The 16,867-nt window shown below is 39.4% G+C and overlaps 1 protein-coding gene across 2 annotated transcripts; it reads left to right on the plus strand.

Annotated features, from left to right (window-relative positions):
• The first annotated feature begins 14,142 nt into the window (after positions 1 to 14,142).
• LOC133896380 (bZIP transcription factor 11-like) lies at positions 14,143 to 16,642 on the plus strand. Of its 2 annotated transcripts, none has more exons than XM_062336975.1 (2): positions 14,143 to 14,723; positions 15,878 to 16,642. In XM_062336975.1, exons 1-2 carry the CDS (start codon positions 14,601 to 14,603, stop codon positions 16,184 to 16,186), a joined length of 432 nt encoding a protein of 143 aa, XP_062192959.1. In that variant the 5' UTR covers positions 14,143 to 14,600; the 3' UTR covers positions 16,187 to 16,642. The 2 variants fall into 2 exon arrangements, with proteins under 2 accessions (XP_062192959.1, XP_062192958.1); XM_062336974.1 differs by lacking the exon at positions 14,143 to 14,723 and adding an exon at positions 14,735 to 15,132.
• The last annotated feature ends 225 nt before the right edge of the window (positions 16,643 to 16,867 follow it).

Below are 16,867 nucleotides of genomic sequence, written 5' to 3' on the forward strand. Positions count from 1 at the left end.
CTCTCAGCAAGCTTGCTTAAGTTTTTTTTAAAAAAAATCAGCTTAGTAGTAGTTAATTAAAGCGGAGCTCAGCTGATTCACAAGTGCGTTCCACCAATTCCAGCACCTGTGGCGTCATTGGCACTTGCTAAGCTCGATCATGAGCACTGGTAGAAAATATGTTTCATCACTTGAAAAGCTCGATCGTGGCGAATTGATATATGATTTCTCCTATAATTAGAAATGGGACCGCAAATCAAGCTTTGTACGCATGACGATCTACCCGGGACACTTGTCAAGTTAGTACTTTTTTTTATGCGACCTAGGAGGCCCCAAAGAGATGCTTTTAAAAGGCACACAATGAAAATGCATCCAACCAATGGATATTTTGTTCACTGTATATGTTATTCGCATGTACTATAAGAAAAGTCATAATGAACATTGAAAACTAAAGATGTAAATTGGAAATATACATAATTACTATTTTATACAAAAATTTCTGGCTGGAGAAAAGGCAATTCAAGATGTGTTGGAGAAAATTAGTTTCTATATTTGAATTTAAAGTTACTTTGGGTTTATGGGCTTAAAGTTTTATTGCAAGATGAATAATCCACTTCTACATAAAATTAATATTTAACTAGAAAATTAACATTTATAAATGCGCTTTTATTGCTCTTTTGATTGATAGTGTAGAAGATAAGTGGTTTCTTATGCTATTTCTGTCAATAATGCAACAGTATGTAAGAAGTGGTCAGTCTATTACATTTTTATCAGCTTTCTCCTCATCTGTTTTTTTTTTCCTTCTGTCTTCTGATATTCCTATTTCTATGCATGAATGATGTTTAAGATGTTGGTTACATTCGGTGAGGTTAACCTAGTGAAACACCAATGGCCAGATTGATTTGGCTATATTAGACACATATTCAACTGTTTATCTAAGTTGTCCGTCATCATTTTTGTATGCTCGTCTTTTTTAGTGTTCTTAGGCATATCCAATTTCGAGATGGTCTACAATAGAGATGGTATACCAATTTAATCTATGAACTTATCTGTATATATTTTGGGAGAAGAACTATATCTAGTTGCATATACTTAAAGTGTATATATGCATTTGGTGTGCAACAACAGTGCTGTTTGCTTTTGTGTATGTGTAGCCTTGTTGTGCCAGATAGCTGTTCCACCATGAGGATTCCTTACTTAACCAGCAAGTATTGGTACCTCAAATTGGATACATTAATCCTGGGACCATTTAGGTGCACGCTGTTCTCTGCTTTAGTTCCTCTCTGCTTTGTGCTTTGGAAGATTTGCAGAAAGATTTATGTTCTAACGAATCAGCAACACCAGTCGTGTATGTGTTCCTTCCCTCTCTTCTGACCTAGGTTTAGTTTTATGCTTTTATGAGAGTAAAGTTGAACAAGCTAGGAATGGACTGGCCCTGGTTTATGTGCTTTCCCATCTTCCTACCTTCTTCAGTTTAAAATGACAAAGTGGAAGCAACTATTCTTAGGCAACAAGACATGACCCCTATGTATGAATTTGGTACATCTCTAACATTATATTGGGAGTGGTAGAGCCAGGATTTTAGAGATAGGTATTCGGAATCATCGACGTGCACCGAAGCATCATTCTATATAAAACTAAAGGTACATAATAGCAAATGTTAAAATACAAATAGTCCCATAGAGATAGTGATATAGAAAGATACAGAATAATGAAGATAAAATACAATTTAACACGGCGGGACTTTAACAGGGAGGTTTGTATGGGTTAGAAAATGAAGTTTACATCAAACTATCACTGCACGGTGTAATATACATCCCTAATCATTGTTTTTTTTTTTTGCCAAAAGTAATGGGTGGGTGTTCAACTGCACACCCCTAGAAAAAATTTACGGTGATCTCGGAGGAACTTGAACCATCTATTTTTTAGATCGGATGGTCTAGATTGGTTAGAATACTACCTATTATTTAGAGGTAGTGTGAGTAGTATATGAGAGGAGTATATATAGTATAAGGGTATTTTGGGAAAAAAGAAATAGCATGATAGTTATATCGTGCAAATTCATAGGCTTAATGTTTAGACTGGCCTGAATGCTGATTATTTGGTTGAACTATTATTTGGGGATTAGGTATAAGAAAAAGATTGCAGTGCACTTCAATGGTATGGTGGGTAAATATTAACACTGCTGTCGCAATTACAGAAATATTCAATCACGTGGACGGTCAAATTAAATTTATACTATCTCATACCTACAGGTAATATAGACCACCGTAAAAGAGTTCTTGACCTAACGTAGCTCCACCCATGATATTGGGTCATCTGAGAATTGTTCCATGGCCTGCCATGCCTCCGCATGGCTAATGCTAAGACTAGAGGATCTAAATTAACATGATAATGATGACATAAATATCAAATACTAAGTTTTAATTAGCTAAAATTTTCAAAGTTAGAAAGCATTTTGGCAGGATGGCATGAGCGCAACCTATAGGTTCAATTTAAACTAGGATTGAACCGGCACGTTGTTGTGGAACCTATATTCCCTCTAGAGAACTTACGACTACGTACGGCTCACTATCGTGAGAGAATGAGACGTCATGTATTATTGAGTGGTTCTAGAATTGATGAACTAGATGTTAGCTTCGTTTGAGCACTCCAGGAACGTACGCCGAATGCAAAAGGCTGTCTTCACCAGCACTTGTGTGTCCATGTCCATGTGATCAAGTCTAGGAGCGGCTAAAGCAAGAGGATTTCTCACGGCAAGAACCTGGGGCTATTCGATGCACCTGCTGCTTTATGAAGAAAATAATGTAGTAAAAACTAGCAGCCCATCCATGCATTCCTAGTTTTTGATAGATTTGAGGGCATGTTTTTAATTAGGTCTGGATTCCCCACTTTTCCGCAATCAGATGATGTTCCTCTTTCAAAAGTGAAATTTTCTTTTGTGCAAAAAACCTATCGAGTTCCTATGGAGAGACGAGGTGGTGGAAGAATACAGGGAGTTTTAATATGCATAAGGGATTGCTTCCTTGATTGAGTGCACTCCACGCCACTGATGCCCTCCTAAATTAAAGCGTTGTAGGCCTGGGGCATTTCGGCATACCCGAAAATTCGGTCCAGGTATTTCAAGTTTTTTGAATTTCGAATTTTGGCATTCTGAAACTAGTAACCGAAATATAGTTTAAACACTCGGTCACTGAAATTTCAGTTCGGATGGGTACCGAAATACCTAAAATACCCGATCAGAATAGCAATAGTTCCAAGCAATCAGCAGCATTTCGGCAACATTCCAGCACTTAAAACACATTATTTCAGCAGCATTTCGGCACTTAAAACACATTATTTCAGCATATTTCAACACAAAAATACACCAGACAAGATTAAAGAACAGAATGACACCATAAATGCATAACATTTTAGTGCTTTAGTCTCATAAAATCACATATCACAAGACCTCAATAACACAAATGACAGTCACATATCACATTGTTCGATATTTTGGGTATTTCGGGTACCCGAGGAACTTGACCAAAGCAACAAAAACAATTTTGGTCATCTGGGCCCCATATCCGAAATACTACCTGAAATTTCGATCATCGGGTATTTCGATCTCGGTCTCGGTCTCGGGTATTTCGGGTTCGGTTCTTGGTCTTAGTTTTTTCCCAGGCCTAAAGCTTTGTAACTATAACTGTTATAAATATTGCACAACAGATCAGGTTACAAGGTGTATATATAGGGTGGAGAAAAGTGACTTAAGTCTAATATAGATTAATCCGGAATATGGGCCAAAAAGGCATCCATTGGAAGGCCCAAATAGGAATTTGGATAATATTTTAACAAATTTTATCTTGAGACGAATAACATCTTGTAGCAAATAACAAATCATCAATGAACTCGATTCAATAATAAGTATCACCGATGCCAAGTATATGACTTAAATTGTAATACCAAATAAACTTGAGTATAGCTAAAATTTAGTAGTAGGAACTGGATTTGTCATTTTATTAGTAGGATTATCATGAGTGCTTATCTTGCATACTTCAATGTCACCTTAAGCACTAACACCTTAGATGATATCTCACATCAATATGATTTGTTCTTTCTCTGATACTTTGTAAGGCAATAGCACTCTAGCTACCACAGAATATATTAATTCAATAACTATTTTCATAAAACTCAGTGTACAAATCTCTCAACCAAACAGCTTCATTGCATGCTTTAGAAATAGTCATATATTTAGCTTCAGTAGTTCAAAAAGGAACAATAGCTTACAAATATGCTTTCTAATTAGCAAGACAACCACCAATAATGAAAACATAACCTGTAAGAGATCTCCTCTTGTCTAAATCACCAACATAATTGAGTCAACATAACCAACAAGCTCGTCTTTACATTTCCCAAACTGCAAACAATCATTAGAAGTATCATGTAAATATCTAAAAATCCACTAAACATTTTACATCTTTTCAATGCTCTTTGTCAGAATTAGCCATGTATCTACTGACAACACTTAGTACATGAGATAAATAAAAACAACAACAAACCATGCCATACATAAGTGAATCAACTACATTTGAATATGGAACTCAAGACATGTACTTGATATCATAATCTGACTCAGTACATAAAGCTCAAGATATTTGAAATGCGTAGCTAATGAAGTATGAGGAACAGTTAATTCACTGGTTTTGCATCATGCATATTGAACCAACGAAGGACCTTCGCAATATAACCTTGTTTACTAAAGTATAATTTGCTAGATTTTCTCTCTCTAATGATCTACATACCATGAATTTTCTTTGCTACACCTAAATCCTTCATCTCAATTTAAATTTTGTTGTGGAGTATGAGGAACAGTGTAGTGTCTTATAATGCCTTCAAACTTACAATATGAATTTTCATCATAAAAGAATTTCATCCCATTATCAGTGCAATGCTTATTTACCTTCTTTTCGATTTGCCTTTCAACCATAGCGTTCCACTCTTAAATCACTACTACATAACAACCTATCACTGTCGGTTTTGGAACCGGTAGTGATAATCATGGATTGTCACTGTTGGCTTATAAACTGGCAGTGATAGTAAGTATCATTGCCTATTTAAGCTGAGAACCGGCAGCAATAATCAAACTATCATTGTTGGTACTAGTCTTGAACTGACAGTGATAATCCATCCATATATGCAAGAATACTCTATCATGAACTCTTCGGCATGGAGATATGTCTCAATTTTGATCTCAAACATGAGACATAGACCCCATACTGAAATGTTCATGGTAGAGTAGCTTATATCTAAATTTAAATTTGCAACAAACTCTCAATCAACATTAGGATCAATGTGCCTTACGGTGCAAAACTGCTTAGAGCTCCTAGCTCCTGGTATATCAATTTTTTACTACAAGGCACACTGTTCCCCATGCTCAAGCTTAATCCTAATTTGAAACTACAATCTTGTTGAGACCATAATGACAAATAGGAACAGATGTTGCAAAGCTATTGTACCAAGAGCTCTTTGGCTCGGGATCTAGGCTTGTAGTATTGCACCATACGTCGAAGAGCTCTTGTTACAACAGTATTGCCCTATCTATTTTACATCTTGCGCTATCCGAGTGACAATAGGACATCTAAATAAACGGTGAAAATATAATCATCTTGAAGCATATGTGTTTTTTTACCACTAGTTAAATTTGCCTATTGTTATAATCTTGAACACTCAACTTGCCAATCGTTTAGTTGGGGAGACGGAGATGGGAAGAGGGATTAGGAGATGCGGAGATGGGGCGATGGGCTCTAGAGACATGATGAGGGGCTCGAGACATAGGTAGACGGCTTGGGCTTAGGGAAACAGGGCAACGGGCTTAGGAAACGGTGAGGTTGACGATAGGCTCAGTAGATGGTGAGGTCTGTGATTGGCTTAGTAGATGGCTATGGCTCGAGGAAATGAAGACAACGGTGAGGATGGTGATGGGTTCATAGGACATGAAAGACGAGCCCGAGGAGTAGAGATGATCGAAGTGGCGATAGTGACCATCACATCGCTTTGATTGCCACTACCCCTCATGATCAATTTCTAGAATATGAGCTGATAGAGATAAGGACTATCACTGCCGGTTTGTATTGGCTCAATTATTGCTATATCAGTGAGCTTATGAATTGGCAGTGATAAAGATTATCACTATCAGTACGTATTCTGAACCGGTAGTGAATTATCACTGTCGGTTCATAGCTAGAACCTGTAGTGATATTAACTATCACTGCCGGTTCTTAACAGCTCATGGTTAGATTTGTCAGTTCAGCTTATGAACTTGCAGTGATATCTTATCACTGTCGGTTATTTCTGAACCTGTATTGAAAGGGGGGCAATAATGACCTAGTAGTGAATGCTGAAAATGTTTTTAATTTATGTTTCAAGAAATAAGGTCAAACTATACTTGAGTAATCATCAATAAAAGTTAATATATAACGAGAACCACCTAGTGAAGGATTGCAAGATGGTCCCCATAAATTAGAATGTACATAATCAAGAATACATTCTGTTGTATGAATTGAAGTGTTGAATCTCACCCTCTTATGCTTACGAAAGACACAATGCTCACAAAATTTCTTCTTCCCAATGCTATGTGCATCAAGAAGTCCTCTCTTACCTGATATTCTCAAACCAAGTTCACTCATATGCCAAGACACATATGCCAAAGATAATGTATATGAACTTACAACTGCATCACTTGCAATTGTAGTATCTTGTAGACGATATAAATTGGTAGATCTCAAATCACCTTTCATTATAATAAAGGAACATTTTTTTCACATTCAAAATGCCATCTCCACCGAACCATTTATACCCTTTATTACCAAGAATACTAAAAAATAAGGTTCCTTTTCATACCTAGAACATGCTTCACATTTGTCAAGTTTCTAATAATGTCAGCATGCAAATTTATCATAATAGATCCAATTTCAACAATTGAACATGGTCTGTCATCACCCATCCTAATAGAACTAACACCTTGAACAAAATTAGAAGTGGTAAACCAATCTCTATGGATGCATATATGAAAAGATGCATTAGAATCAATAATCCATTCATCACCACTATTTGCACATGCGCCAAAAGTAACAAGAGTCTAGTGATCGGAACTATCACCAGCAACAACAACATAAACTATACTTTTTTCATTAGATTTACCTTTTCTTTTTTCTTTGTTATTCAACTTGTAACAATCATATATGTTATGATTGCCTTTCTCGTAATACTTGCAGAATTTATCCTTACCTCTGGACTTCGAACGACCCCTGTAACCATTTAAACTTTTACCTCTGTGGCCATTATGTGATTTCTTTTCCTTTGTTCTACCATGCACGATCAGACCTTTTCTATTGGAAGTAGAGCTATCAGTAGACACCGTCTATTTAATATTTTCTTTGACATGCAAAGCCTCATAAACTTCTTTCAGTGTTAGAGTATCATGATTGTATAATATGTGTTTCTTAAGTTTACAAAGGAACTAGGCAATTAGAAAAAAAATAAGACTCAAGTCATCATCATCATATTTTATCTTAATGAATTGTAGGTTAGCAACGATCTCCTTTAAGACCGAAAGATGATCAACACCGAACCATCCTCTTGTAAATTGGGCGCGAACAACTTCATCTTCACATACATTTTATTAGTTAAATCCTTTGATATATAGATCGATTCTAGCTTTAGCTATAAAGCAGCAGCGGTTTTCTCTAACATAACCTCATACAAAATATTATTTAATAAATATAAATGAATTTGAGACAAAGTCTTATGGTGCTTTCTTTTTTCTTTATCGGACTAAGACCTTTTATTCATACAATCTAGATCCGTATACATTAAAACTATCTACCTCTTAACTTATCATAAAGAAAACCTTCTGTCGCGATCTAGTAGCCAAATATCATATTTCATTGAAGCAATAAAAAAAACTGTGTGCGCGTAGTGCAAACTTACTGGTACTTTCCCGTGTGCACCTAGCAAATTTGATGTTTTCAGCGAGCAGCGTTCCTCGACTCCTCGGCAGTGTTGCTGCTGAGGGAAAAATTACTTCTCTTTTGTATCGGCTTGGGCTCTCTCTCCACGCCAATCGAGACAGAAGGTGATGGGTGGATTGCTCTCTCCGGTGGATCAGCACAGCATAGGAGACAGGAGGAGATGGCCGAGCACAGTACGCGGTGCAGCAGATCGGGACCACCCCTGCGCGTGGCCACGTACAGGGACCTGCGTGGTAGTGGACCCGGTACTCAGCACCTTCGGGCAGGATCAGGCTGAGCGGCAAAAACTGAACGTGAGAGATCGAAGCCGGTTCGGGGGCCAACGCAGGCAGACGCAAATCCTCACGTGTGGACGGCGTGGCGCTGCTTCCGGACGTGCGTATGTGGAGATCACGCGCAATCGCTAGGCGGTGCAGGGCCGGCGGGATCTGCTGTGACGATCTCCTGCGGCTGATTGGGATTCCCTGGAGCTGGGCTGGCCAGCGTGGCAGGACTGCAGGAGAGCAGGACGGCGACGCGGCTTGGAACTCGGCGAGCAGGACGGCAGCGGATCAGCGTGGAACTCAGCGACGGTACCGATCTGTTTTTTTCCGTATCTCGTGTCAAACCTGGCTCTGGTATCACTAGTTCTGTTACGGAGTACGTGTACGTCTCCTTTTTCCATACGGTTTATAAGATGTATGTTTAGGATGGACAAAAGTCTTCGATTCTAAAAAGGTGAGCTAAAAGGTGTGCCTCGAAGGTTCAAATAGGAATTCGGATCATATTTGAATAGTAAGACTATCCCAACCGATTTTTGTCAGGAGTTAGTATCTCTTTACGAAGAATTTTTTTTTCTTCAGCGTTTTAATGGTTTTTTTTTATAGTTTCTGTCATGAAGAAATTTCTAAGATTATTTTCTTTAGGATGTAATTCTCTCTCCTTTTGCTTCACGAATCTTTTTAAAAGGAAATTATTAGAGATGAGAAAAAAAAAAATAGAAATAAAAAGAAGAATCAAAAAGGGAATGAAATAAAAGGAATATGTTTGAAGATGGTTTAACAACACAAGTTGATCTAACCATATGTGGAGTCTCTTCTGCAACTCTGTCTGTACCAAGTTTCCTACTGAATTTTTATCGGTCTAAGTGTTCATTTTTTGCCGCCAATATGGATGCGTTGTGACAAACACCGGAGGACCCCACTGCCTGCACTGCTGATAACACCGGAGATGAAGAATTTTCCATGGTGCATGAATGTATTGGTATTTTGACACATGGAGAATTCTGATCTGCCTTTCTCTCCAAAGTCGATGCACCTTGTTTGTTCAAATCAGACTTTATTTTGTCATCTTTTGAATTGAAGGAGACCTGCCTAAGAATTGATCAGACACACGTGCTCAAATATTGAACTGGAGGTTTACTAGAAGCTACTGATACTTTAGTTTTGGCTTTTGCTGTACATTTCTCAGAATCGGTTGCTCATATTGTTTCAGAATATAGAATATCTGTTGTTTTGTAGGTTTACCAAAGCAGACTTAAAGAGAGTATACCACAGAATACATTTAAATTGATGTACTACAGTTCCGGCTTTTGCTTGTTGGCCTACAAACTGAAACTAGGCCAAACAAAACTATTTCGCCAGTACAACTGAACTGGCATATCAAGCAAATCACCTCGCACTGCAGATCACCTTTGAGGAAAGCCGCCGGCAATTCTGACAGGACAGGGAGACATGGTCCAGATGCAATGCTGGCTTGCGTTTTCAGCCGTCCAAAGTGGCCTGAAGAATTCCCTAACTACTTTGCTAGCCAAACCTTTTGCTGAGCAATGATTCTTTTTATATTTTATATTGCGTTCTTCAGTAGCTGTATTTGATTGGCTAGTAGAAGGGGAAAACCAGAAACAATGGTCACAAAATTATTTTACTGGTGTACTAAAACCATCGAAAAATGAGTTGGGAAATCTTTTGTTCTCCTAACGGCCATGTACGTACTGCGAGATCATTTGATCCTTCTAGAGAACAGCCAATTTCTGAACTATACGAGTCATGATCAAACATGATCTTCAGGAAGCATTAGCTAGTGGTCCTACTACATGCATAAATCGTAGTTTTCCTCACCAAGTAGTAGCCGGCTGATCTAAAGAAGGTGATAGAGATCCTAACTTATCAAGCTGACTAGAAGACAGAACCTAGTTTTGTTAACTTACCTAACCAGTTTTGCTTTTAAAGAAATGAGGTGCGAATGTAGTAGCTATGGCGATGTTTGAACTATTCAGATAGTTTAGGAAGATGTTTGTAATCACGTTAATAATACATTTAAGCATGCTTCTTTCAACCCTGACAAACAATTGGGGTGCAACCGATATTCATATTAGTACTTTGAAGTGTCAAAGATGATAAATAATAGGTACATTTAATTTCCTAGTCATCACAAGGATAAAAAATCTAATGCTTGCAACGAAGCAAGAAAATTAAAGATTGATACATGCCTTACTAAGACCTGTTAACAGCTTGCAAGTGAACAATCACAATATCTTCATGGTTGGTGGATTGTTACCTTCTTATCATTGTCCCGATGGAAGCCAACGTATAAGGCCACTAAAAAATCTTCAGCAATCACTGAAGTTTCTATGAAACCATCATAATATTTTGTCATCTAACAAGTGTTCTCCCACCTTTCCGCAGTCGTGCGTCTGCATCTTAGGCCCATAATATAATCTTTCTGAGGGAAATAGCTCAATGCAGTACAGGTTCCTCGAAATAAATATACCCTTATTTACACTGTTATACATGGAAACGAAACTCCTCCAATACCTAACATCTTTTAGAGCTCATTGAATTACCAAGCCGCCGAAAAAAGGTGTGAATGAGGTTCTGAAGAAAATTTCTGAACAGACATATTGTACTAATTGTGTAATAGCTGATGTTAATCTTGTTTGTACCGATTTCAACAGAATGTTCAAGCTCCTTTCTAGAAAGCCATATAAACGTCAACAGGGAGAAAAGAATAATGAACCTGTGGATTAATACTAGATATTTTAAAAAAGGATCACGTTCACCGGTGTTTCCACCACTATTCCAATTCAGTTCAAATTATGTCTTTACTGATCGGCAAATTGCGAGCATCCGTCAGAAGATAAGACACTAACAACTGGCCTTGGCCTTGAATTCACATATATGTTTTGTTATTTTTGATCATGTTGTAGCATTTCCTTAATCCAGCTTTGTGGAGTGTGTTTTCTGAACCTAGAAAGCTGAGAAATTGTAAGATAGAGAGTGACAATTAGAGGAGGGTGAATAGGATTATCAATATTTTTTTTAAAATTGATGGCCTTCTTCTATCGATCATCCAACGCACCTTTAAAAGATAATAAAAATAGAACGCAACACAAATACACAGCGGAAAAACTACACCTACCTAGAAAGTTCAGAGACTACAAGAAAGATAAAAAACCAAATTTGAAGATTCAACAAAAAATGGATCTCATAGTTAGAATCGAACACTAGATTCCACAGCAAACCAATCCATAACTCATCCCTACATAAAGGTTGAATCTTGAGGAAAGATCACTCAAGAATGATGGTATCACATATGCATGTGTATGCATGTGTATGTAAATTTTATGCATTTAGTATCAAGAAGAACAACCTCCGAGGTGTTAAATTTCAGCTTAAAAAGAAAAACGAAAATCAACATCGAAAAGAAAAACTACACACAAGGCAAGGGAATCAACAGAGAGAAACTAGAAGAAGGGGAATTTAAACATATGTAACAAAATAAACTTTATTACTCAAAGAGGTTAACCTTATTTTAGATGGATTACAAAGATTTACCTCTCAAACTCTCACATATTACATAGGCTAAACACTCATACTCCACTCTAAAGCCCTAGCACAATGCTGTCATATGGGTGGCACAAGGGGATCAAATGTCTGGTTCATCCTCTCTATAGCTCTACCCTCTATTTATAGACCTAGGAAACTTGAACCCTAAGTTTTCTAGGTTTTTTGTAAAATACCCCTCTCTTATAATACACTCCTACCTACCATCGAGGATATTTTGGTACATTTTCTTCTCTATTCATCGAACGCCCTTGGCGCCTTCACGACTTGATTTCACCTCGACACAAGCTTTATGATGGTGCCACGTACTTCTCTAGTCCTCCCACGGTTTTAAGGCCAAACCGCGAAACTCTGGTATGCTTCGCAAAGCGTGACTAGCCATCACTTGCTTCCGCCTAAAGCAAGTGCTCTGATGATGACGCGTGTCCTCCATCTTGTGATCTTGACCGCTGGAAAGTCTCTTCCACTCTCGATCCCTCGGGCCACCTTATGACTTGCACTCGCATCCTCTTCGCTTGACTTTGTCAACACGCTGTTTTCATCCTTCGTTTCATGCTTTGCTTGACCTTCATGTATACAGCTAGGGTCACCCTTGACTCCATCCGACCCTTCTTAATCGTTCGGCACCAAGTACCCGTTTATCCCTGATCATCCGCTATCGATCGCCAAGTTACATCCGTTACCTGCACACCATGAAACAATCAAACATATTTCTCCACACTCCAAAATATCTTTAGGTTAGCACAATAATAAAAAACTTCAACTCAGAGCACGTTTTGCAGAAAACATGAAAACCGGATATTCCGGTGTATTCTGCTCCTGAACATCGGACCATCCAGGGAGTGTAGCACTATCTGTTCAAAGAAAATTTTGCTCCCTGTAAGAAAAGGTCCGACGAAGCCTTCCAGTGATCTCATGTCCATCACCGGATAATCCAGCGTGTGTCAATCCACCGAACCACCCTCTCTACAACAAAAAGTCCAGCGCATTCTCCGGTGTTCACAAACTCAGCACCGGACTATCTGACGCACATATTCGAACTTGGCACCAAAAATCTCCTCTCTGCAGAAAATATTTTGATACTCTCTAAGTCCATCGCCAGACCATCCTGTGTTTGCTTCCATTTTGGCTTCAGCACTGAAAATGCTCTGATGCTCACTTCTCTGTAACACCGGACTATCCGGTGTTGTCAAAATCCACAGACCAAATGTTCTGGTGAGGCATATTTTCCCGGACTCTGAAACAGTCTGCTCCATTTTAAACTTTAGTTAGCCATAAACAAGATCATACACAAATAAACTCATGCCAACTAAAACATTTCAAATCCAATGTTATCAATGACTCATCATATGCAAACTAAGACATATTTCAACTTGGTTTCTCAGATATGAAAGTAGTGGCCATTGGCATACAAACACCAATATGGCCAAACAACCTCGTGGGTGTTATCAATAGTTAAATCAGTGCAATAGATATGGTATGGCTTTATTGATTGGACCAGACCTAGCCAAATAGACAAGCCGGCTCAGCACGGCCCAGGCCCATTTAGACACGGCCCAGTTAGGCCTGTTAGCCAAGCGGGCCTTGCCGTGCTAGCCCGCGTGACGAGCCTTTGGCACAGGCATGGTTCACTTAAGGTTGGGCCATGTTGTGCGTAGGCACGGCGACACGACGGGGTGACAGGGTTGGGCGACCGGGCGATGGCAGGGCAAGGCGGCACTGGGCGAGGCGACGGTGGGGCTAGGTGGGGTGGGGCGACTGGCGACGGTAGGGTGACACGATCGTATGAAGCGGTTTAGCCGGGCTGGGCCATGCCGAGACCTCGGCCCAGGCATAGCCCGACAGATCGTGTCATAACACGTTCTTGCCATGCCTATAGTACCGAACGGCGTGCTAGCCTATTAAGCACAGTCCATTTGACCAGCACTTGATTGGACCACACTAACGTTGTCGCAATATGCAAATATCTCCACAAGTTTCCAACAAAGAAATTGATCTACCCCGGTAAATTACCATTCGTGAATATTGTCCCTGTTACCAAACCAGCTGCAGCTGAAAACAGATGATTGAGCAATGACAATACAAAAGACAGATATATGGTTTAATCGCATGGTTGTGATATGTAGTATGAACAAACTATCTCATCACTCGTCCATCATATTTAGCACAGGGCACCTTGCTCCTAAAGGTTGCCTCAGCTACATGATTACTGAAACAATGACCAATTAAACAAATCTTAAGGAATTGTACCAAGATGCCAGAGAAGATTCCAACCCCGCAAGCAACAGCCCACCGTCTCCTCTTCTTTTTCCTCATGTTTTTGCCCACTTACCAGCCACCACGACTACTATTGCTCTTGTTATTTTTTTTCTTCTCACGAAATCTCACCACATTTCCATCTATAAATGAGCCCCTCTTCCAAGCCTCAATTCCCTTTTCCTCTCCACCCCTCCTTCCTCACTAAGGTTCCCTTGCTCCTGCCCTGCAGCCCCTGTTGCATGCCATCTTTCTTGCAAGAATCTCTTGTCTTCAAGCCCTACAACATCATTGTGTTCTTGATTTCCTAGATTTGCTCTTGTGGTCTTCAGTCATTGTGCTCCAAGGAAGAAACACAGAATCTTTTTTCCACTGAAAACCAAGAGTTTCTGGGAGACCATACATATATTCTGTTTCTTGACGAGACATACATCTTTGGAACATCCACTTGTTTGTCTTGTAAAGGTGTATAAAATTTTGGCCAGTTGATCGATGATCGACTAAAGAGAGGAAGGTCGTGGCTTGTTTGATGTCACCAATCCTCTCTGAGGTTATCCTCTCCAGATTTATGATCAGCTCGACGCTCCGGCGAGGCTCCCATCTTGTCCTCTCCTTCTCCGTTGTGTTCCTCTACTGGTTCTATGTCTTCTCTGTAAGATCCTAGCAACCAACAAACCATTTCCATTACATCTTTCAGATACCATAAACTTATCGATATACTTCTTCATATACTTCCTACTGAAAATTATAGCTTCTAGACATAACTTAGAGGAAGCTTGTAGACATAACTGGGGGTGGCAATAGTGTGAAGGTATTTTTTCTTGGTGAAGTTCTAAGGATACTCAATGAATTTGTCGGCGATGGCCATGTCACGTGGGACCATTTCAAGTGGGACCTCGTCTGGCTCGAGCCATGGGACCCATAGCTACGGGTCAGAGGGTGACATGGAGCTCCAGGCCCGGATGGAGCTGAAGAGGAAGAGAAGGATGGAGTCAAACCGGGAGTCGGCAAAGCGGTCAAGACAGCGGAAGCAACAGCATCTCGACAACCTTAATTCACAGGTTCGTGTCGCTTGTGCCTGTACATAATTGAAAATTTCACCGTATTGTAGTGGGTAGATTGTGAAGTTCCTACTTTTCCAGATTACTTTTGCTTTATATATTGAAGCTTGCACTCATGTGCAGGTGAATTTGACACAAAAAAGCAAAAATCATCAGATGAAAACGGACTTGAGCTTCAGGACCTGCTCAAGCAAACTCCACTAATGCACGGTGCCCTTTTTTAGGGCCCCTCCCAACAAATTGCTTCTTAAGTAGCTGTTGAAACAACATCAATATTCCATGAAAATATGATAATAAAATCTTGCACCATCAATTACAGTAAAACCATGCACGGATGATGTACAGAATTACCACTGTCAAAGCCATCCATTCAAATCTTGCATGTTCGTAGAATTTTCCCGAAAGTACGAGCTGGTAAATTTTACCCTTTTTTCCAGATATTTGCAAGAGAGTTTCCATGAACTAGGTTATTATCAAAAGAGGAAAACCATACTACAACATTTGGTTGGTTTTCAAGATTAATAATGTTAATGATATCACAATATTTCGGAACTGTATAACAAACATTACCAATCACTCCACCCAAATTGCACAAATTACACGATCTAGAAAATTGTTCTGTCAATCTTAGCTCCTCTAATAAGTCCAAAACATAAAACGCTCAGCCAATCAGTACGGCTTCCTCCCAAGAATTTTGTTCTGTCAATCACTGTTAAATCAGAATGTTATCTTGCATACGAAACAGGTGGACCAGCTGAGGATGCAGAAGCAGCAACTCAACACAGCACTGAACATCACAACTCAGAACTACGCGGCAGCAGAAGCCCAGAATTCAGTGCTGCGCACCCAGATGAAGGAGCTGGAGAGCTGGCTGTGCGAGCTGTGTGAGATCATACGATACATGAATGCAAACCAGTTTCCTAATGCTGCAACAGTCACTAATCCATTAACCCTCATGAGCGCAACTACAGATTACGACGCTTTTGGCCTAAGCGCATGGAACTCAGGGATGCAGATGGTGCAGCAGCCCATAGATCACTTGCTGTACCAGTGATTTTAGCTAGGAGGAGGTAGTGGCCAAGAGAAACAAGGCATCAGTATATTATGCATGGTTAATTGTTGTAGGGCCATTGTGTCACCACTCATCAGTGGTCTTTTTCTTTTGATTTGTTTATGTAAGGGGCAGTAGGTGCAAGGCAATGGTGTGTTGGCCTTTTGCTCATGTTGGTGGTAGAGGGATATCACATTGGTAAGTGACAAGCTGTCTTTTGGTATGCTGTGAGGTGCTGCTTGTTTGGTTGGTGAGGGGAGGACAGGGATATAGTTGGCCATGGGAGGCAGAAGAATTGGCATCTGGCTCTTCACTCTTGCTAAGTGCAATGATGCTAAATTATTATGTGTAATGTCTTGAATTTCATTTTCTTGGTTTATAATATTCTAGTCAACAGTATATACCCCTTTGTTATCTTGTACAACGCTGGATCCTTTTTCCAATTGTTTTGGACAGTAATACTTCAGACGCATGTCTTTGATTGTTATTTTTCAAATTATATGTCAGAGAATTTTAATGAAAGAACAATGATAGGAACAGTTACCATGGCATATAAATACTCTTAAATAAGTGGTCAATGTTTTAAAAGTATGAAACAAGTACAAAAGAACAGGGAGTATGAAGTGCCGCACTTATATTCTCTATTGGCAGTTTGGCACTAGCAGGAGGCAAAACATCCATATT

This window comes from Phragmites australis, chromosome 16 (genome assembly GCF_958298935.1).
Source record: "Phragmites australis chromosome 16, lpPhrAust1.1, whole genome shotgun sequence".
NCBI lineage: Eukaryota > Viridiplantae > Streptophyta > Magnoliopsida > Poales > Poaceae > Phragmites > Phragmites australis.